The sequence below is a fragment of the Hypanus sabinus genome, chromosome 6 (assembly GCF_030144855.1).
Source record: "Hypanus sabinus isolate sHypSab1 chromosome 6, sHypSab1.hap1, whole genome shotgun sequence".
NCBI lineage: Eukaryota > Metazoa > Chordata > Chondrichthyes > Myliobatiformes > Dasyatidae > Hypanus > Hypanus sabinus.
In genome coordinates this window covers 26,032,668-26,055,663 of record NC_082711.1, presented here as the reverse complement: position 1 = coordinate 26,055,663, position 22,996 = coordinate 26,032,668, and the positions used below count along the sequence as shown (strand labels likewise).

The 22,996-nt window shown below is 36.7% G+C and overlaps 1 protein-coding gene across 2 annotated transcripts in view; it reads right to left on the bottom strand.

The window, feature by feature from the left end:
- rbm33a (RNA binding motif protein 33a) overlaps positions 1–22,996 on the bottom strand; it is a 171,698-nt gene that overhangs the window by 61,166 nt on the left and 87,536 nt on the right. For both annotated transcript variants that reach the window (XM_059971859.1, XM_059971860.1), the window contains 5 exons: positions 21,384–21,442; positions 15,509–15,632; positions 14,975–15,294; positions 12,841–13,011; positions 6,746–7,072 (listed from right to left, as the gene is read on the bottom strand). In XM_059971859.1, the coding sequence (XP_059827842.1) occupies positions 6,746–7,072; positions 12,841–13,011; positions 14,975–15,294; positions 15,509–15,632; positions 21,384–21,442 (1,001 nt within the window). The remainder of the gene's footprint in view (positions 1–6,745; positions 7,073–12,840; positions 13,012–14,974; positions 15,295–15,508; positions 15,633–21,383; positions 21,443–22,996) is intronic.

Sequence of the window (22,996 nt, the reverse complement as noted above, 5' to 3'; positions counted from 1 at the left end):
TACAGTTATACAAACAGTGGTGAAGTTGGGCTTGGAGTATTATGTACAGTTTTGGCCACTCTGTTATAGGAAAAATGTTATGCAGAAAAGACTTACCAAGATATTGCCTGACTTTGGGCCAGTCAAATAGAGAGGTTATACACTCAAGGGCTGTAATCCCTGAAATGTAGGAAAATTGAAAGGTGACAGGTGACCTGATGGAGTTATACAAGGTCATGATATGGGCATGGAGAAAGCACAGCCCCCCCCCCCCCAAGTGAGGGGTATGAAGATCAAGAGGGTATAGGTTTAAGATCAAGAATGAGAGATTTAAAAGGCATATCAGTGGCAGTTTCTTCTCGCAAAGGGTTTTGAGTGTTTGGAATGTGTGGCTGCAAGTCCTGATTGAGATGGGCACATTAACAACATTTAATGTTGTTCTAGGATATCTAGGATAGAGGATGGAAGGATAGTGGTGGTTTAGTGGGTTACAGCCAAATGTGGGCAGATGGGATGAGCTTGCTGGGCAACACAGTCAGCACATATAAGTGAGCCAAAGGGCGTGTTTCCATGCTGAATGAACAAATTTAGAATCTTGGTGAGAAGAGGTTTTAGTTGCACAAAACCCTGATCAGACATTTTCATACTGAATCTCAAAGGTTTATATTAGCTTTACACAGTGTTTGGCCTAGTTTCAGCAAAATGATACAGGCTTAAAAGCTTAAATTATGACAGGATGCATAACTTTGCTTATGGTTCCTCATGTTCAGATTATAAAGATCTAAACCAATTAAGGTATTTAAAATAAAAGCAGCAAAAAGAAAGTACAAGGAACTGGAAATAAAATCCTCAATTCTGGAGATCAGCAAATAGATTTGAAGAGGGAGTAAATGTAAAATAAAAGCAAGGTCTTTTTTAGAACTCCAAGGTTGATCCTCCCCTCGGGTGTAGATTTTGCTTATATACTGCATGACCATATGGGCTTCCTTAGGTGCTCTGGCTTTCTCCTCTTCCATTAAAGATGAACTGGTCTATTAATTGGCCATTGTAAATTGCTAAACATAAGTGATAAAAGAATCAGAAGTGAACTCATAGACATCAGAGAGAGAGTAAGTCACAAGATTACAGGGAAATCAGCAGAGGAAATGGAATGGCTGCAAATGCCATTTTGGTAGATGACAAGGATTAAATGGGCCAAAGTGCTGAAGATTTATGACAGCATAATGGTGCAGCCACCTCAGCATGTCTGGAGAAGAAGAATTTCAGAGTTGTACACTTTGATAATAAATAAACCTTTGAATTTTTTTGCATGTGACCCAGGTTCAATCCTGAAATCAATTTACGTCTGCACAGCTTTTTCAAATCACTCTGAAACTACAAATTTAAGTATATATCTGGAGCGATGACTGTGAAAATCTTTAAATATATACAAGAACAGTAACTGAAAATTTCATGACATGATAATATTTGAGATACATTGATCTGAGCCCATTTTTCCTACAGATTAATTTGTATAACTCATATTTGATCATTATGAAGTTGTAGCACAAGCTGTGCAGGAAGTCAAAATATACTAATTTATTTGAAAATTTAGTTTCTTGATGTACATTATTGCATAAAATACTATAGATTTTTCCATGACTCAAAGCTAGAAATGAATTATCCGTTATCTATTTTCTCCAAAGCTGATGTACACACATATATAAGCAGAAAATTTGTGGCAGACAGAAGTTTCAAGACGTGCTCTCTAAGCTCTCCTGAAGAAGCTAAAGAAATTGGCAAAGTTGAGGATCAGAAACACAGTGGTCGGCCACAGAAACTGAGTGTAGCAGACGAGAGATACATCAAACTGACATCCCTTCTAAATCTGAAAAGGTCCAGGACTGCTATCAGTTCTGAACTCTCAGAAACCACTGAAATCTAATACAAACCTCTACGGTCCAAAGGAGTCTTGCCAGAAATGGTCTTCATGGAAGAGTTGCTGCCAAAAAGCCATTCCTCCAACGTGGAAAAAAAAAAGCCAAAATAACTACCCACAAAAATACAAGAACTTGGGTGCTCAACAATGGTCTGTAGAAGAGCTGGAAAACACTACATGGATGACTGTCTGCAGCCAACAGTGAACCACAGAGAATGTTCCCTCCAACTCTGGAGCAGCTTTTCTGCCAATGGAGTTGGGTATCCCTCCCCTGCCTTTTAAATTTACTCCTCAGCTTTTCTCCTCCAGTCCTGCTGAAAGGTTTTGGCCCAAGACTTCAACTGTACTTTTTTTCCATAGATGCTGCCTGGCCTGCTGAGCTCCTCCAGCATTTTGTGTGTGTTGCTCAAGTTTCTAGCATCTGCAGATTTTCTCTTGTTGGTGATCTGGTCAGAATTAATGGAATCCTCAATGCTGAGAAGTACAAGCAGATTCTCATCCATCACACAATACCATTAGGGAAGCATCTCATCAGTCCCAATTTTATTCTGCAGCAGGACAATGACCCCAAAACAGCCAAGTTCATAAAGAACTATCTTCAAAGAAAAGAACAAGGAGTTCTGCAACTGAAGCTATGGTCTCCACAGCACCCTGATCTCAGCATCATCTAGACTGTCTAGGGTTACCTGGACAGACAGAAACAAGCATGACATGACAGCCAAAGTCTGCAGAAGAACTGTGGTAAGTCATCCAAAATGCTTGGAACAACATACCAGACAATTTTCTTATAGAATTACAAGACTGCGTACTTAAGAGCATTGATGCAGTTTTAAATGCAAAGGGTGGTCATGCCAAATAATGATTTTAGTTTTTTACTATTTACTACTCTTCATTGTAATATTTTTGATATTTAGAAACTTTTATTTTTGAAAGCATCTTCACTTTACACAACACACACAAAATGCTGGTGGAACACAGCAGGCCAGGCAGCATCTATAAGGAGAAGCACTGTCGACGTCCTGACGAAGGATCTCAGCCCGAAACGTCAACAGTGCTTCTCCTTATAGATGCTGCCTGGCCTGCTGTGTTCCACCAGCATTTTGTGCGTGTTGTTTGAATTTCCAGCATCTGCAGATTTCCTCGTGTTTTCATTTTACACAATATTTTTTACATGCGCCTTAAGACTTTTGCACTGTACTGTAGATCTAAGAGCAGCAGTGCAGTCACATGGTAAATATTATCTTCAGCTATTCTTATATTTTGTACAAAGGCAGGGACATCCACCAGGGATTTCAAGACAGTGATCTTCAAAATCCCATTAAACAGGCAGGAGCAGTTCTTTAGTATATCTTAAGTTGCAACTTTCTATAAAACAGAACTCCATTATGACCACAATGTATTGGAAACATTAATCAAGATCATATTTTTCATTTCTTACATTTACATTTTTTTTTAAACTCCAATTGCTGGCAAATCCTAAGTATAACCAGAAAATGCCAGAGGCACTCAGGAGGTCAGACAGCAACTGCGGGAAGAAACACACAATTTAAGTTAATGTTTCAGGTTCAAGACACTCTGAATTCTGACAAAGGACCATAAGACCCAAAATGTTAACTGTTTCTCTTCCTACATATGCTTCCTGCCCTCCTGAGTGTTTGCAGCTTTTATTTTATTCATTTGCAAGATTCCTGTGGATAATTAAGTGCTCCTGAATCCTGGAATATCTGGGGCAGCTGCATAACCTCAAGCTTTTCCTTTTAATATTTACAAAATAGTAGCATTCTAAATCAATTATATAACACTAATAGATATTGATTTCCCAAGAATGCTGCACATGCCTACATGGAATTCTTATTGAACAGTGCCTTTCTCAATCCTTTGCCTGAAAGATATTTCAGCTGGCACCTGTCTTGCCTTTAACTCTATGCTAATTATTATTTTAGTTCTAATTCAATAGTATATTTGAATGCAATATCACTACACCAGCTTAAAACTAAGTTTCAATAGTTCAAGCAAATATAGTTCCGGAGTTAGCATCTTCAACAACGCCCAGAGAAAGCCACACTTCAATCTGAAGCAGAGTTAATTGATCAGCTTCCTCACTGCTGTTTGGGCAGACATTTGGGGTAAAACTGTCTGCTGCATCTGCCTCTAAGAGAATATATATTATACTTCAAAGTAATAAACTCACAGGATTTGAGGAAGAATCTTTTCACCTATAAGATGGTACGAATCTGAAATACCCTCCCTGAAGAAGTAGCGAAGACAGAGATTCTAACAACATTTAAGTACCCATATAAGCACTTTAATCACAGTAGCATGAAAGCCTAAAGTCAAATGGCGGTAGATATGATTAGTGTAAATGGTACACCAAAGACCTGTTTCTCAGCTGTATGAATCTAAAACATGATATTGGAGTAAAAGTTCATCTTTAGTTGCATCTTAGACCGATTCATGAATGACCCCCTACTCCCATCTATTATATTAAGAAGTAGGATATTCACTGATAATTGCACAATGTTTAATTTCATTGGTAATTCATCAACAAAGTTATCAATAGCTGCAAACTACAAGCCTTGAATCTCATTCAAGCATCAGCTGATATGTGGCAAAGAACAGTAATGCCACAAAGTACCAGGCAATGCCCATTTCTATCCAGGAGAGAGTACCTGTGCCTGACGCTTAATGCCAGTAACATCATGGTATTCGCCACCATTAACAACATGGATGACACTACTGGCCAGAAACACAAATGCGCCATTCATGTAAGTCTTGATGCTACAAAAGGAGATCAGAAGCTGAGTATCTGAGATGACAGGAGTACCTACCCACACCTAAAAAATTTACAACATTTACCATCCTACTGTAGGTCAACAGTTTGATGGACTGCCATGTATTTGCCTCGGAAACAGCTTCTCGTGGTTCTACAAAATCCAAAACTAAAGAGCCCACTGGAATGGTACCTTATCAACTATCCTAAATATTCACTCCTTCCACTACTGATGATAACAGGATTCAGTGTACAAGATGCATTGCAATTACTTATCTAGAGAATACCAACAGCATCTTTCAAACTCATAACCTCTATCACTAAGAAACGCTGGGCTAGTAGATACAAGGAAAATTCACAGATTGAATGTTTCCCTTAAGGTCATACACAATCCTGACTTGGAAATATAGTGCCATTCACTCAGTGTTGCTGGGATCTTGAGGGTCCCTTCTCAACAGCATTGCAGCAGTACATTTACTGAAAGTGTGACTCTTCAAGAAGATAGCTCACCATCACCTTTCCAAGGATAATTAGGAATGTGCCATTTATTCTGACTTGGCCAGTGATACACAGATTCCCCACAATTAATAAATAATCAGAGAACTTATTTCCAAGACATTGACTGAAGGAAGAATATTTTATGAGAAATATTTAGGAACCAACTAGACACTGCACAAGGAAAATAAAGGGATCATTCAGAATGGATGAGTCAAAATGATCAATAACTTCTTTGCATATAAGACCATAAGATATAGGATCACAATGCAAGTGTGGCTTGGATGGTTGGATCTGAAAGCTCCCTATATCAGAGGTGTTGAAGCCCATTTCTTAAGAGCTCCTCTAATGCTCCTGAGTTCATATATAATGTGTAGACAGCAGTACTTGGTGGCATATGGCCTTCGGGCAACTGCTCAGGCAGTCCTGTTTCAGGCTTTCAGAAATGTTTAACATCTGCTTCTACAGCAGAGTAAATTTTAGCTGCAAAATAAGTGAATGATTGATAGATAACAAGCAAAAACCTGATAGGTAATAGCAATGAACAGAAATTTAAAAGTTATACAATATAATATAAGTTATACTAATTATACTAATATAAGTTTGTGTTTCTCTATTATTAAACTAATAATACTGAATCTTCTTCTGTAACAAATACTTCATACCAGATTAAGTTCCTAGGACAGTTTCAAATTCCTAGTAGTGAAGATCACCTGTAATGATCCAACCATTTTGATACCACAGCCAAGAAAGCTCACTAGTGCCTCTACTTCCTCAGAGGCTAAAGAAATTTGACTGTCCACCTCTAATCCTCACCAATTTTTATCAATGCAGCAAAGAAGCACCCTATCAGGCTTGTTATGGTTTATCATGGTTTGTTATGGCAACTACTCTGCACGTGATTGCACAAATCTGTAGAGAATTGTGGAATCAGGTTCAACATATCATGAAAATCAGCCTCCCATCCAAAGACTCTGTCCATACTCAATGCCTCAATAAGGTAGCCACCATTATCAAAGACCCAACCCTCCCCGGACATGCTTTCTTCTCCTCCCTTCCCACTGGGCAGACGATATGAAAGCCTGAAAGAACATACTACCAAGTGCAAGAACAGCTTCTACCCAACTGTTATATGAGTTTTGTATATTTCTATAATATGCTAAGATGAACTCTTGATCTTAACCATCTACATTGTGACTCTGCAGCTTCCTGTCTACCCACACTGCGCTTTCTTTACACTGCACATTTTATTCTGCATTTTACTTTATACTACTTCATTTCACAGTTACAATAAATTGATCTGTATGGAGGTACAAATTCTTCTCTGTACCTCAGTATGTGACAATAATAAACCAAGTTACCAATAGTATCAATAACTGTCCCAAAATGTAACTAAAAATATGCATAATCAATTAAATCAAATACTACTTTTCAAACATCAAATTCAAAACTTGTAATATCCAATGTGATCATTACATTTCACACAAAGACTGAAAAGATCAGAAATCAGTTTGCCCACTTGCACTAAGTTTATCCTAAATCTCAAAGGATGCATTGACAAATATAGTTTAAAAAATTCTAACCTCTCCCACTGTAGAATCATTTGATACTGGTTTTTGCTTCTTGTTTTTTTGCTGCAAGACCTTCTGCTGCGCTCTGTCTCCTGATGCAGCCTGAACAGTAGATGCACTTTGAGCAGTCTGTTTCATTCGAGTTGCATTTGTAGTTGAGACAGTAGATTTCGTCCACGAAACAGTTGTAGCTTGAGCAGCAGGGGCTGACATAGGACGCTGATGTTTGGGAGTACTATTATGAGGAGCAATAGGCAATTCACGGAGATTGCTGTTCCGTTGAGGAGAGGCCTGGAATTGATTTGGAAGCTTATTCATGTTTTGCATACCAGGCATATTCTGCAGGTAACAGAAATGTATAGGAATATTTCAGATAAAAGTTCAATCAAATAAAGAGTTAGTGAAATGTCACAATATTCTCATATTTCATTCCTTTTTGGGCTTAACTTTGCCCAATTTTAATGAAACATTAAAAAATCAGCTTAATTCTAAGCTCTACCATCAAGGGTATGGGGGTATAGTGGCTATGTAGCGGATTGGCAATTCTCAATTAATTAGTGAGTGACACATTTGAGTTCAACAATGGCAGCTAAGAAATTTAACTAAAGTAAGAACTTAGCAGAACCAAGAATAGGCCACTCAGCCCATGTGCCAACTCTGCTATAGTAGGTTAGTAGATTTTACCTCAGTGACATGTGCCAGCATTTACCTCATCCTTCTTGGCTCTCTTAAAATCTGAACACATATTAAGTTCAATATTGAAGATACTCAGTGACCGAGTATGCACACAAGCCTACTGGGTAGAGAATTCCAAAGATATATCATTATCTGGATAAAGAAATTTCTCATCTCTTTCTGAAGAGGCCAACATCTCATTTTGAGATTGTGCCACCGAGATCTTAATGTCTAGTCAAGCTCCTGAAGGTGGAATAAAAAGTCTTCAAGGGCAATTTGGGTTAGACTTGCCGGTGATCCACAAACCCTTGAACAAATTATTTAGAAAATGTGTAAGCAGGAAATGGCCCTAGGTAGGACAAAACAACTTTCAGCTATTAAATTAATTCACCAATTCTAACTGCTCCCACCCAGCAGGCAAATAATTAATATCGATCACATACACTCTAAACACAAATGAGAACTTAGGCACATGTGGAAAGAAAGTGGCGATATGATGATATAAAATGACTGAAGTATATTTCAACCAGAATATATTTTAATTAGAGATGCCTAAACCTTTTGGATTTGAGGATTATATGCTTTAAACTGATGCTTTCATCTGGAAAAACCAGCATTACAATTCAAATATAAATATTCCAACTTTATATACAAAGGGTAAATGAAAAATTTATTATTTTTTAAAATTTATTTCATTGATAGTCTTCTGGGCAAGTTGTTAGCATTAATGGAAAGCAACTGAAAATTGTTGCTTCCAAGAGCAGAAAAGGTCACCTAGTCAAGATAGAAGGGAATCTGCTTTTGGTCAAAGTATGAAATTAGGACTTTTAAGTTAGTAGGTCATAAAGAATCAACTCAAGAAGTGACTGATCTATTGTGCACCAAAGAGCAATACTGAAATGAAAATAGCAGATTCTGGTTAATTGGGCCATTAGTTAATCCGGGCAGCCGCTTATTTGGGACAACTGTTTAAGAGAATAAAAATGAATCGAGAAAATAGCCAGGATTCCCTTCGTTTATTTGGGATACTATGCCACTCAACTAGGAGAGTGTACTGTTGCTGAACCTTCTAACTAGCACCAGTCAACATGAATTTGTGTAGCCATCAGACCTTACACCATGCTTAGAGTGAAATAGCGTCAGTTGCATGTGTGTATTCACAAAACAGTGATTTTTATCACAGATAGTTGATGAGAAATAAGCAGTAAGACAACCTGAAATAGTTTTGCTCACTGCAGTTTCAAGCATTCAAGCTTAGAAATGCCAGAAACAGCCGGGAGTGAAAATGAAATGATTTCACTACTTCATAATCACAAACAATTTGAAGTTATCGACAACCACCTTAAACATTACAATCAAAATGAAGATTTGGAGGATGACATTGTTGATAGCATTATATGACGGCATCAATTTACAATCAAAAGGACAAAGCAGCGCATGGAATATTTCTATTGATAAACATTAAGGACTACAGGTTTATAGTGCAGTAGTAGTATAGTTAGTGTTCTAATTCCATCTGTATTTAATTTAAATACATAATTTGTTACTCAGTTAAATGGCAGTTCATCATTTGTGTCCATTTTTAACTATTTACATGAAACTTTAGCAAACTGGGGCAGCTGCTTAATTGGGCCAAAATGTACTGGTCCCAATGTGTCCCAATTAACTGGAATCCACTGTATACCCTGACTTGGAAAAATATCATTTGATTATAATCTTCATTTAACAGCAATGTGAAAAGACTTTCATATAGACTGCCACAAATCAAGTCATCACCACCTTCTGAAGGCACAAGATCTTGGCTTTGCTCAAGATGTTTACATGTTATGAATGAACTACAATAAATAGGACAAATGACAAAATGTTTTGTTAAAAAATTCATTTTTCAGACAACTCTAAAAGACTGGGTAATTCACATAATACTGACAGGGCTCAAATCAATTCGAAATATCCAACAAATTACCAAAGTTCATTACAAAACAAACATCTAAAAGGGAAGTCTTGGTTCCATTTCCTAGCATTTGCATCAAAACTTGGAAATAAAATGCTGGGGCTATTCCGAATTCCTGAGCCTCTCCAGTGAATGGGGATTTGTCTGGAAGCATTCACAAAGTGAGTCAAATACATATACAGAATAATTATTGAAATCATGGTGCAATACTCCTTCAAATTAAGCAAATTCCTATACAAGGCATTGTTTTTCCTTTGTCGTTCTTAAAAAAAATAGGCTGAGTACTAAAGGATGGAGTAGCCAAATTAGAATTTTCCTCTTTCCACTGCAAATTAACTAACTTGGACATTCCAAAAAAAAACACAAAAATAAGCGAGATTATTTCCAACCGGTTTTGCAATGATAGTAAAAGAAAATATTGGAAATACTGTCAGTACAGTAATCAAATGGACATTCACTCTCATCTTTTCCTTACAAAAAATTATTCACTAAATGAGTACTCTAGCTGTTATTTTTTTCCCTAAATGAACTACTTTAATTCAGTACTTAAGATTGCTGGAAATCTGCCACTCTCTTCCATCTGCTGCTGCTTGGTGAGAGGATGTAATGTTTTTTCTGAAATTAGAAAAGATTAAATTCACTTTGAGGGGGTCTGTGAAAAAGTTATATTCGAAATGGGGATCTTTCTTGTCAATATTTTGGGAGTCTTAAGGAATTACCTACTAGGTGAGGGCATTTGATTGTACTTGGGAAGTTGCCTCCCTTTTAACACGCATATGGTTTACCTCACAGGGTGGCTGATGAATTGTAATTTGAGTGTATTCTGGATCATCTGACGTGTTGTGGATGTGTGTGGGCCTTCGTCTTGAAGTAGTGTGGGGGTATGGCTGTGAAATGTCCGTACTTGTATTTGTGAAGTGTTCTATTGTAAATACATTAGCTGCCATGGTACGTTTGGGGAGGGTGGGTGAGGGGAGTTTTGTTTAGGGGTAAGATATAAAAGCAAAATGGAGGAAAATGTAATGCATTATGTATAATATATTGTGTCATTCCTTCAATAAAAAATATAAGATTGCACATGAACTAACTACAATTTGCTGATAAACGCAAAATGTTCCTAACCTAAATATAATTTGACCCTCTGGCTAAAAAAAATGTCAAGATAACTTTCAGTAAGGCAATCCATGTGCTGAAAAGGAATATTTACCACATCTGAATCAAATTACAAGTACAAATATTGAAGCTGTCGCCTCAGAAGACAGGGATTTCCTCAAATAGAAGGGATTGGGTAGGTTTAGCGTCTCTTGGCCCTCCACCTGCTCCAGTTCTGGTTGATCAAGATTAAGCCAATTTCAGGGTGATGTGAAAAATTAAATTAACAAGTTTGGATCTGTAGGGGGCAACAGACCCAAAGAAAAGCAGGTACTTTTCCCATAAGTAGAGAAGACATTACCACACTTGGCAAAAATCACTGAGTCTTATGGCCGCTAATTAAATGTTAGCAAAAAAAGTAAATTATGTATTAAATTTATCATATTAAAAAAAGTTCAAAAATGAATTGAAAATTAAAACAAAATAGTCTATCGACTGCATGCACAAACTTCAAAGTAAATTTCTAACATAATTTGAGAAAACTGCCAGAAGGCAGAGGATCAAAAGATGATGGTTCCCAAGACCACTTGAAGGCACCATTATATTCTCACCAACCTTACTGGTCAGTTAGACTGTCGGGCAGATGCTAAGGAAATCTAGTCTTTTATATTTGCACTGCATGCAGCAGATGAGCACAAATGTCCCACTGGCTTTGTTCATCTATGACCTTTCCTCCTCTCCTCATTCTGCGCAATACTAAATCTTATTTTTCTCTCACTTGCTTCACACATCAAATATTTAAATTTTGAGAAGCTTTTTTCAATGTTAAGTAGCCGTGCACCATATCCTGACAGTTTACACCATGCACCCAGTTCACCTCAGTGTCATTTTCGACTGGACATCAGTGTTTACCAGCTATCCCAACACTTTACAGTTCTTGCTGAAATCTAGAATTTAGTATAAATGTCAAAGGCTCGGTTGCTAAGGTATGTAAGTGGCAGCATCATTAGGGATACTGGAAATAAGGACAGTCAGGGTCTGGTGACTGCTTTCAAGCAGCGCTGAGAATCACATCTCTTTGAGACCGTAGATCCAGAGGAAATTAAGTTGTCGGATGGGCTCACGTTTTAACAATATGAAGGTGATGCACACAATAAGTTGAGCATTTATAATCTGTTTTCATACGTTTGTTTAGGACATTAAAGCACTGTTTATATAGTAAAAAATCATGCAAATTATTGATGCTGTGTTTAGGTGCAAAAATGAATATTAGTGCACTATCAATGGGAAAATATTTATAAATGGAGGAATAAAATCAAATTCTAAGTTAGACCAAATATATTACTTAGTGATTAGTCATTTCCACTTTGGAAGCTATTTTTGTGAGTGTGCAACTGAAATTAGACTTGAATTTGATTACCTTTTCCAACAAGAACATGTTTCCAAAATTATTCATGGGGTTGGTGAAGTTGATCCAAGTCGAGGAAAACTGTTCACAATGGAAAAAAGCTTAAAAAATTATGGGGTGGACAGAATTCAGACAGGTATATTTTACACAATGAAAACAGAGATAAGAAACCAAGAAATACTTTTGAAGTAAAGATCATAAACTAATTAAAAATGAGAGGAAATGGGAAATAAGAAAAAAAGCTGGAAGATGGAGTTAAGAATAACTAAAAAGAGATTTGTCGATTGAATCAAATGACCTTTATAATTCTTAAAAATTTATATGCTCCAATAAACCTGTATTGATTTTTTATTCTCCAGTCCTTTACTCCACGTCAGTTTTGCAGTTCTTCACATTATGCTGAATCTTAGATGCCCTGAAGCTACAGGCCATGAAGCTTGATGACTGACAAATTACCAGAAACTGTTTGTCTTTTGCAACTAGTGGCTAACCACAGAACAGAAACTTCAACCGATAGTTGACAGACTGTTCAGAAAGCAACTGCTTACAAGGTAATAATCTTGCAGTGTACGTCTGAATGCACGACATTGGAGATCTCTTCAAATAACAGGCCTTTACACAAAACAATAGCAGAATATCAAGATACCTCTACTGATGTTGTTTCTCTGTTCCGAGGCAAACAACTCAGAAATGCCAAACTGATAAGTTCTTTGATCAAAGAACTACTTTTCATTACAAGCAGCAATTTTTTCGTTTTCTGCTGAGGAAATGTGGTCACTGTGTTGTCAATAGGTATATGAAAACACATCAATTACCCTAAACCCAGTGCCACACACCAAGGGAAGCATCATGGAGTAAATGTATCTGCGAGAATTCTGCTTTCAGGTTATAAAAAAGTTAGATTATAGTTCAGTTAAGTTAAAATTAGGTTTCATACTTTATAATTTTGAGAAACTTCTCTGAAATGAAAATGGTGCTTACATGTCGAAGCTTCATTATATTCTGCCGTTGTGGGCGTTGAGGTCGCTTGTCATTTACAGATGTGTTAAGAATCTGTAAGTGCGGCCTAAACTGATGTGGAGCATTGGGAATGATCGGCTGGGGAGAACAGCTATTCTGGTGTTGTGGCAATGGCTGCAACTGCATGGGAGGCTGAAAAATTAAAAGAAAATAAAGTGGTTAACATTTCAATAACAGGAAAGCTTATTCACCTGTGTTCAGAAATAAGCTTATTATAATTTATAGTATATTTTATGTTTTGCACTGTATTGCTGCCACAAAACAACACATTTTACAACATATAACAGTGGTAATGAACTTGACTCTGATTATGAACAAACGCATACTCAGTTGCATATTTACTAGGTCCAGGAGTGGAACCCCATGTGGTCTTCTGCTGCTGTAGCCCACCCACATCAAGGTTCAATGTGTTGTCCATTCAGAGGTGCCCTCCTGCACACCACTGTTTTAACACATGGTATTTGAATTACTGTCACCTTCCTGTCAGCTTGATCCAGTCTGGCCATTCTCCTCTGACCTCAAACACAAAGTGTTTTTGCCCTTGGAACTGTCATGCACCATTTTGTACAATTCTCTTAAACTGTAGAGACTGTTGTGCATGAAAATCCCAGGATATCAGCAGCTTCTGGGATACTCAAACTACCCCGTCTGGCAACAAAGATTATTCCACCATCTAAGTTGTTTAGATTACATTTCCTCCCTATTCTGATGTTTGGTCTGAACAACAACTGAACCTCACACACTTGGCTGATTATATATACTTATTAAACAATTGTACAAGTGTATCTAATAAAATGGTCACTGAGGGAATGTCATCATAGAGAAATGCTGAATGGAAACAGAGACACTTCAGCCCACCAAGTTTGCATTAATAATCAACCGCCAATTTAGACACACCATAAATTCTCTGATGCACTATACAGTATCTCTCCACAACAACTCACAAACCTACCATTTCACCTACACATTAGAGACAACTTACAGCTGCTAACTAATGCACCAGCATGCATGTTTTTGAGGTGCGAGAGGAAACAGGAGCACAAGAGGAAACTCGAGCAGCCACAGGGAGAACATGTGAACTCAACACATGTGACACCTGGGCTCAGAGTAGACAAAACCATTTGTTCCTTACTCAAGTCCTGCAAGTACTCTGTACAATGCCTTGCAGAAGTGCCTGTTATATAATATGGGAACAGAAATATTAGTACATAGAAAAAGAAGAATGTGTAATTCATTTGACTCCTCCACACTCTACTTTTTCTATATTACAAACAGCCAATTTTTCATTCCACATTAACCAAGTCAAATCATTTTCATTTATTCTTAATTATGTGATTACATTAATAGCTAAATGTGTTTACAAATGTGCATCATGATTGCTTCAGTAAATTTAGTATCCTGAATATACTGCAGCAATTAGCATTGCAATAATCCATATGCTCAAAAATCACCCCGAGTTATCCAATAGGCACATTATACTGCACATTATTGCTTGTTTTGCAAAATCAATTGTAAAAGAGTCATACAATTATTTGTTCAATAAACTTAGATTTTTAATCAGAAAATACTTTGTACAAAAACAAAGGAATTTCAGAAGCCTATTCTTAGGGATCGCTGAATTTTAAAATTATGCTTTTGTATTTTACACCGTTTAACAATCAACCAAATGTATTTCCTAGACATATCAACCCTCGGTGCACTATTGGCAAAGCTCTATTTACCATGTAGCAGTAGAGGGCGCCCTAATCTTCCTCAATCATGCTCTCCAGACATTTTTCACAGCAAATAGTGTTAATTTCATGTTCCATGCACACCCAGAACTCAGATAATTCTTTCTGGCAAGCAGTTTCAACTATACTGTAACTTATGTGAATGTTTACCTAGTATACTTTGAATATTGGTTCACAATGTCAATCATTACATTTTTAAAAATAACAGGTATGTTAATGCACTGCAAACTAAAATATGATCCTCACAATTTCAGTGCACAAAATATTCCAAAATTTTCACTCATTTTTATAACATTCCATTAACAATAAATGGCAACTCTATGGTTAATTCTTGGTGTTGATATTTACTATTCATTTCTTCATACCTGTAAATTTTGCTGAATGTGGGGAGATGGTGGAAATGGCTGTCCAGGTGCTTGTGGAAATTGCTGTCTTGGAGGAATGAATGGTCTTGGTGCTAATGGACCAGGTTGGTTAAAGGGAGGCATCCCCATATGACCTTGGGGCTGAAGATTATTTCTCAGTGAAGCTTCCCTGGGAAACATATGATGTTGCCCCTGCTGGTTGAAACCTGGGTTTGGATGGCTGTACACCATAGGAGGTTGTAAAGACATTGCATGATTGTTCATAAGTGGGGGAGGAGGACTCCGCTGTTCAAACATATGTTGTCCTTGGAATCTTGAATCTGTGAATTCAACCATCCATTAATTATGGGTAGAATGGCACTAAGTTATTACATCTTTAAAACTGCAAATCAACAATTGCATGCAAAATCTACTTAATAAAACAATAATCCAACATCATTATTTTTTAAACTGTTCACAATTTTCATTGTTACAAGAATAAAACATTTTACTGATATCGGCATCTCTTTTAAAATGCATTTCTCAATTTCTTACCACCAATGAAAAAGGGCTCTCTCTCCTGTGGGTGTGGCCCTCTCCATGGCTCCTGAAGTGGTTGCCTGGGTGGCTGATTAAAGTTAGCAGGGACTGGAATAGGTGGCTGAAATTCTGGAGGATTCTGTTGAAGAAACAACACAGTTAGCAACCAGTTGGACTGAACTTCCTCTTAGAATTTTATATTGGGCCCTTGCAACTGATTTCAGAATGAGTCCTCACTATTAGGACAATGCATTTGATGACCATCCGGAATTGCCAGATAATTACTTTTCAATCCAAAAGAAAGTAAATTCAAACAATAGATCTCACCAACTTGACTTTTTACATTTCTATATTCCCAGCCGCTAATCTATTTATGGGTCTCTTAAAAGCACCCTAGTTAAGAATGTGACCTATTCACTTTTAGTGAGTTTTAACAACACAAGAGAATGACTCCCAACGGGAATAAAAATCAGACTACAAGCTGAAGGTTAACCATTCCCTCCGCCTTCTCAGCAATTTGCTTGTTGGTCATTTCTGTGCAAGTGCAAATGCACAAAGGAATTATATGTGACATTAATTCACTGTACATTATACATTATAAATAACACATTATACATCATACCTACATATTGTAGAGAAAAAGAGGGAGAAGCACACAGACCTTTCATGACATCTCTTAAAAAACAAAATAAGCAAGGGTCTTTTCATCCATTTGCAGAATGACATAATACCTGGCCACTCATTTTATTCTTTCATGGACCCTTTCCAGCTAAGAAATTAACCTTCTGTCATGTGATTCATACACAAACTGCACTCTTACTTTCCTACCTTGTTAATTATTTGATGTTATCAATGGTAATCCATCTTTTCATATGGAATGATGGCAACTGCTTACAATGGTAAAACAGCTAAAACTTCACATAAGATGCTCAACAAAAAGTTAATCAAAGGAAGCACAGCCAACCAAAAGGATCAAATGACTATTGTATGACTTATCAGCTTTCTCAATAGCTTCAGCTGTATAGTCACAAAAACCTTTAATTAAATACTTTAACAACACTGCTGAAATCTTACGAATTGTTCAACAAATTAATAGCGTCCGTCTTCAAGGCAGACATTTATTATTAATCCTACTTAAAATGTGAAATATTTATACGTGAAAATAAATCTGATATAGTGGGTGAGCACAAGTTAATTCAACTGACTGTGTTTGGAGCAAAGAAGCAAAACCTAAGTAAATTAAATGATTGCTATACAGCCTGCGTTGGTATAACAATACACAGTGAAGGATCTTCAGTTACTGGATATAGATCCCCTTATCTTCCAGACCAGAAGTGACAGTATCAAATGCTTGAAGAAAAAAAAGATGTCATGAATAAACCTGTACGCCTATCTCTTTACATTCAAAGGCACTTTATACAGCAGAGTGGTTATTAACCTGAGAAACATCCCCTGGGCATATTCTGCTTTTTTTCCTGTATATGTCTATAAACATATATCCTATAGATCTTTATTTAAGATCATCATTTTCAAACTAAAGTGTTAACATCCTCTATAACTTATCCTTTTGCTAAAAGCGAATGTTAAGGAGAAAGCATATTGAGACTCAACACATAACAGTTCACTGGAACAATTGTAAATCTACAATTATACTATTATTTAAATAACTTTCACAACATGATAATTTTCATTTTCCATTAAACTTAATTTCAAAATGAACTGGTGACGACAAAGATCTGAAGGCCCCCCATTGTAAACATTTTTCTGTATACCTAACACTTATCAGCCAAAGTCTTCAATTTCATAGTCCAAGTACATATAATTTGAAATATTTAAAAGATACAAATGGAAACTTGGAAATATGGTGCATTAACCTTAATTAATCTTTTAATTTGTACATTCACCAAGATAACTTTTGAAAGAAGGGTTTGAAGTCTTTTCAGCTGATCTTTCATGTGAAGTATACCAGACTGCAGGGATGTAAATTTGAAATGCAAGAAATAAAATCCTAAAATTCCGTTTTTTTAATGGTATTTTCTTGCTACAATTTTAGAGCAGGTACAAGCAAGAGAGAGACCTAAGGGCTTTCATTTACAAATCTTTGAATGCAAAAGGGTAAGTTATGAGGATGCTTTCAATAGATAATTTTACTATTAAAATTATATTAAAATTACAGTGTACAAATAAAAGAGTTGTACTAAACTTTTATTTAAATAACTTTCACTCCAGGTTGTCTTTGACATTCTACTGTTCACATTTTAGAAAGTGTGCCCAAGACATGGAGAGTGCAGAAAGAAATTTCAATTATGTAGAAAGCTTAAAAGAAACTGAAGATGACTCCCTCAGAGGAGATGAAAGGAGATTTTGGCAGAGTTGTTCAAAATTTAAATAGCTTTCATGGAGTAAAAGATAAAAAAAAATGGTGACCAAGGGACAACTAAACAGTTGATGGGGACAAAATTAAGATACTTAGTGCATGAACCCAAAGTGAGATGAGATTGCTTTGATGTTATGATTTGCTACCTACTGCCTAAATGGATAAATGAAGCATGTTGAAACAAGGGGTGTTTCAAAACAATTGAGAAAATATTTGAAAATGAACAGTTTATAGTGTTATGGGTAAAGGTGCACTATTGCTTTAAAAGCGATAACAGGCACAAGGGCCTGTGCTGCATGGATTCACAATAATCATCCTCTTGGTACATTATTATGCAAAGTGAGTAGAGCAGTAAACTGTACAGATGCTGATAAAATATTTATATTCTAATGTCAACTTGAGCCTGAAGTTGGGGGCTAACAAAACTTCAAATTCGGCTAGTATCACTTTGGCTAACCACAAAGCATTAAAAACATCCAATTTAATAGCAACTTCATGGATAATATTCTGTCATCCAAAGCTGTTCTGGTCTTTTTTTCCACTCTAAAACAATCTATACACTGGCAATTCTGGCACTTGCTGTTGATTCCCAATTAAATCCTTCATTCAAGGGATGTGATGGACAGTAAAGGCTAGCACTGCCAGCAATTTTCTTGAAATAAACAATACTATTTTTTAAAAAATACTAAATTCACACCAATTTGCTCTCTATGTTTCTGACCATATAATTCTTATTCCCTGTAATTCCACAGAAATGATCTTGTTGCATGAAAATGCCATTATTCTGAGTCTTAATGTTGTCAGCTGTAGTGTCAAGTGCAAAGACATCACAGTGAAGCCAAATTATCTCCAAGTGCAACAGCAATTGATGCAACTCAGTAGCAATTACGAATCATGGCTAATTTACTCTTCAGTCACAAAAGGTGTTGAGGCCACTTGTTCCTTATACAGAATAAATGCACACAAATTGAACACTGATCAGATAGACACCTGAACCCACATATTTCAACTATTAACTCACTGTATTCACTAGAGGCAAGGTTACAGTTATTTTCATAATCCACAATAACAGGGTTAACTAAAAAATGCAACTAGTAAATCTTAACTTCAGTTAATGGGCTGAAACACAACAAATCAACCCAAATTTAGCCTCATAAATGGCACTGTGTGACTTCCGTTCATGAAATCCAGCAGGAGACCCAGCTTTCTTAGGTTCCTCCAGAATTACACCAAGGAAATACCTCTTGGAGCCTATCAGCTTGTCCAAAAGCCCACTGATTTAGGTTGGGTCAAGGCTGAGATAGGTGATTTTTTAAAAAAAATTCTTTTACTTTAATCGTTCAAATTATTCTGTCTTTATGGCTTTCCTGAAGTATTATTTTACTTATACAATAAAATGGCAGACATTTTAAAATTATTAAAACTCTGCTTTGCTGACTTCAAAATCTTTTGGAAGCAGGACTATCTCAAGTCCATTCAGTGCAGAGGTCATGCTGCTAGATTCCAAGAACAGCAAGACTCACCCTCTGCACTTAGAACAGGTAATTATAGGTGTGGGGAGTACCACATGCAGAGAGAATGGGTTAGCAAGTCACGGCCCAATGTTAACATAAACAAGCCTTCAACAAAGATCCTGAAGTCCCAAACACTTGATTTTAAAGCAATACATTATCTCTACTGACCAGTTTTCCGCTGAGAATGCATTTATTAAGATTTGAATTACAATATGTTTAATATCAGAATATATGTTAAAAAGCAAGAATTTGACAAACCTAATGAGAAAGACTTCAGAAGAGTAATTCCTCTCCAGTATTTATGAGAAAAAAAATCAGTAGAATTTAAACAGGCTTTGCTATGAGTTTTGCTTTTACTTAAAACAATCTTCTAGCAGCTCTTCACAAAACATTTTCTTAAACTGCAGACTCAGAAAACAGTAAATGAAGATCCAAGCTTTAACACAACTTCACATAGTCATAAAAATAATGGTGTCAATCAAGAAATAGCAACAGCCATCCTGGTTTCCAGAAAAACTAGATTAAAACTATCTGTATCCAAGTTGTTAATGTAGTTCTTGCAAATACTCAAAAGGCCCAAAAGACATCAACAATTATATGAACAAGAGCTGCCATACAAAGTCTTTTAGAAGCTGCATTAAAATTAATGGAATTTTTTTCTACTTCTTGATATTCAGATAGTATACACAAGCATACAACTCAAATGCAAACCATATTCTTTGCAGCTTCACCGAGCTCTGCTGATGGAAAACAGCGGATATGATTAAATTTGATAGTATGATAATATATGCTAATCATGATTAATCAGATGCCTGGTGGCAAATGGAAGTTGCTTGGTATTATGTCACCTGCATTTTAAATTGTGCACTGTATATGCCAGTCTGACAGTATTTGACAGCTGATGGTACCTAATATTGCATCTGCTCTACTCTGCCCAAGATCTGATGAGAGAAAGTGCCCATCATTTCTTTACCACCTATAAAGGTTATAATTACATGGCTTTCCAAAACATGGCATGAAAACACAAAACACTCAGTCTAAAATATTATATTACCCTGATCACATCTTTCCTATTTTTTTTGCAAGGTCCATAACCTAAATGAAATGTAATTTGCTGCAGCAACCTTGTTCATACTCTATTTGCATAAACTGCGATGAGAATCTCTACCCAGGAAATGTCAATCACCCACCACCTGATGTCTTGTACCCTGTAGAAGACAATGTTACTCTCTATGGTTCTGAACAATAACTACAGCATACTACCGATTCTCTCTTAGTTGAAATGTTTGATCTCTGTATCTATTATAATCTTGCCTGCAAACTTGGATTTCTCTGTTCATTATTCTACCAGCTATTCTGATCCACAAGAGAGGGCTAGATTTAAAGGCAATTTAGGTGTGGAAATTGCAAATATATTCTACAGCAAATGCATTAACAGAATACTGATGTTTAAATACCGCAATTCCTTCAGGGTCAATAGGAATGACCCAAAAGCATTTTGCACAATACTACTGATTCAGAAATACACTGAAGAAGCCAAAAAGAAAAACAAATGCAAAACCATGTAGATACAGCAATGAAATGTCAGGAACTAAATGAATACACAGAATTTAATCAAGCCCTCTGACCTTAACTAATACCACCAAATGGAACAGTGGGAGCATCTCTTCTCTTTTATTTGAAAAATAATACGATGGTGCGTTCATAGAGCAAAATTCTGTCTTATCTATTTTAATAGATTTTGCTTTCTTTAAATCGTATGAAGATCCTGCTACATCTCCTGTCGCTTTCACATTTGTAGAGCTTACAGTAAAATCACCAAACCTATCAAAGCATAAAGCTCATATCAAACATTTCCAGCTGTGCAGGGAACCAACAATGTTTACAGATTCTCAAAACTTTGTTTAGCTTTGCTGCTATTTAATTACTATGTTAATACTACTTTACAGAGGTACGTGCAATCAATATTACAATAGAAAGGGAAGCAGCTGCTACTCACCAGGAATCTCTGGGGGCCCACAGCAGGCCTCGGCTGGTTTGGCGTAGGCATCAAGGGCACTGCAATTACAATGAGGGGAGAAAAAAAACACCAGTCATTACCTTTGTGTTCTGACCTTTCAAAGGATTCAGTCACATTCATTGGAAGGAATTCACACTCTAAGATGGAATCACTTTTACAGTGTACTGAAAGCAAGCTAAAACTACTTCTCACCAATTTTTGGAGCAGACTATCTATACATGAAATACATAAATCATTACTTAACATCATTTGGGTCAGTACCTATAGCAGTTAATGTTGTCAAAACAGGTTCTGACATATGTACACTTCCAATTAAAGACCACTTGATCCTATCACAAACTGATTAAGCAAATCAATTGGCATGTGCATATTTTGACATAATCTGACACTGTTGAAGGAACACTTTTATTAACATTTGTTTTAAAAACAACTACATATTAACAAAGGCAATATCTTGAAAGATTTAGAAAAAATATGCTTCTGAGGTACACAGAAAAAAAGCTTCAGAGTTAATGAAAGTATATTCATTCTGAGAGTTGGTATTTACTTTCCCCAGTGTTTCATTATTCATAGTCTCCAACTCACCATCCCTTGTATTTTGCTTCCTGAAGGCATAGAAGATATTTAAGTATGGCTCCCTGTGCTAACTGGTAAATGCCACTTAATTTAAAAGTATATCTATTAGAGCCCATGCTCTATTTTATACCAAAATATCAAAAGTATTACAACAGGGCTTTCTGTTTTGGCTCTTGGTAGGGTCACCAATGCCAAATAGGTCAAAGGGTAGAGGCCAGACTTAGTGGTCCATCATTCCTCCAGATTTGGGGGTTTAGCTCAGGGCTAACAACCCTGACCGGTAAAGCAAAATTATCACAGAAACAACAATGAATAATCCTTCTACATCAGAGTGCGATGGTATCCTTGAGTCTCCACTAGGGACTTGACAGTGGTGAAAACTGACATGATGAAGGGAGCCCTGAACACTGTAAGAGATAGAGGACCTTCACTGCTGCCCTAAACACCAGTGGCGTAACAAACTGTGTGAACCAACAATCTAACAAGGCAGCCTCTATAGAAAATAATTCCTTCACACTATGACTTAGTTCAATGCTGTAATTTAGAAGTTCATCGGTAGATCAGTAGGACTTGGATCATGTGGACAATACAAACACCTATGTCACGATGCTGTTCATTGACTACAGCTCATCAGTCCCACAGTCCTGATCAACAAGCTACAGAATCTGGGCCTCTGTACCTTCCTCTGCAATTGGATCCTTTACTTCCTAACTGGAAGACCACAATCCATGTGGACTGGTATTAATAACTTCTCCTCGCTGATTATCAACACTGGTGCACCTCAGGCATGTGTGCTTAACCAACTGCTCTACTCCCTTTATACCCATGACTGTGTGCCCAGTTACAGCTCAATACTATCAATAAATTTACTGATGATACAACCACAGTTGGTAGAATCTCAGATGGAGATGAGAGGGCGTACAGGAGAAAGATATACCAGCTAGTTGAGTGATGTTGCAGCAACAATCTTGCACTCAATGTCAGTAAGACGAAAGAGCTGATTGTGGAACTTCAGG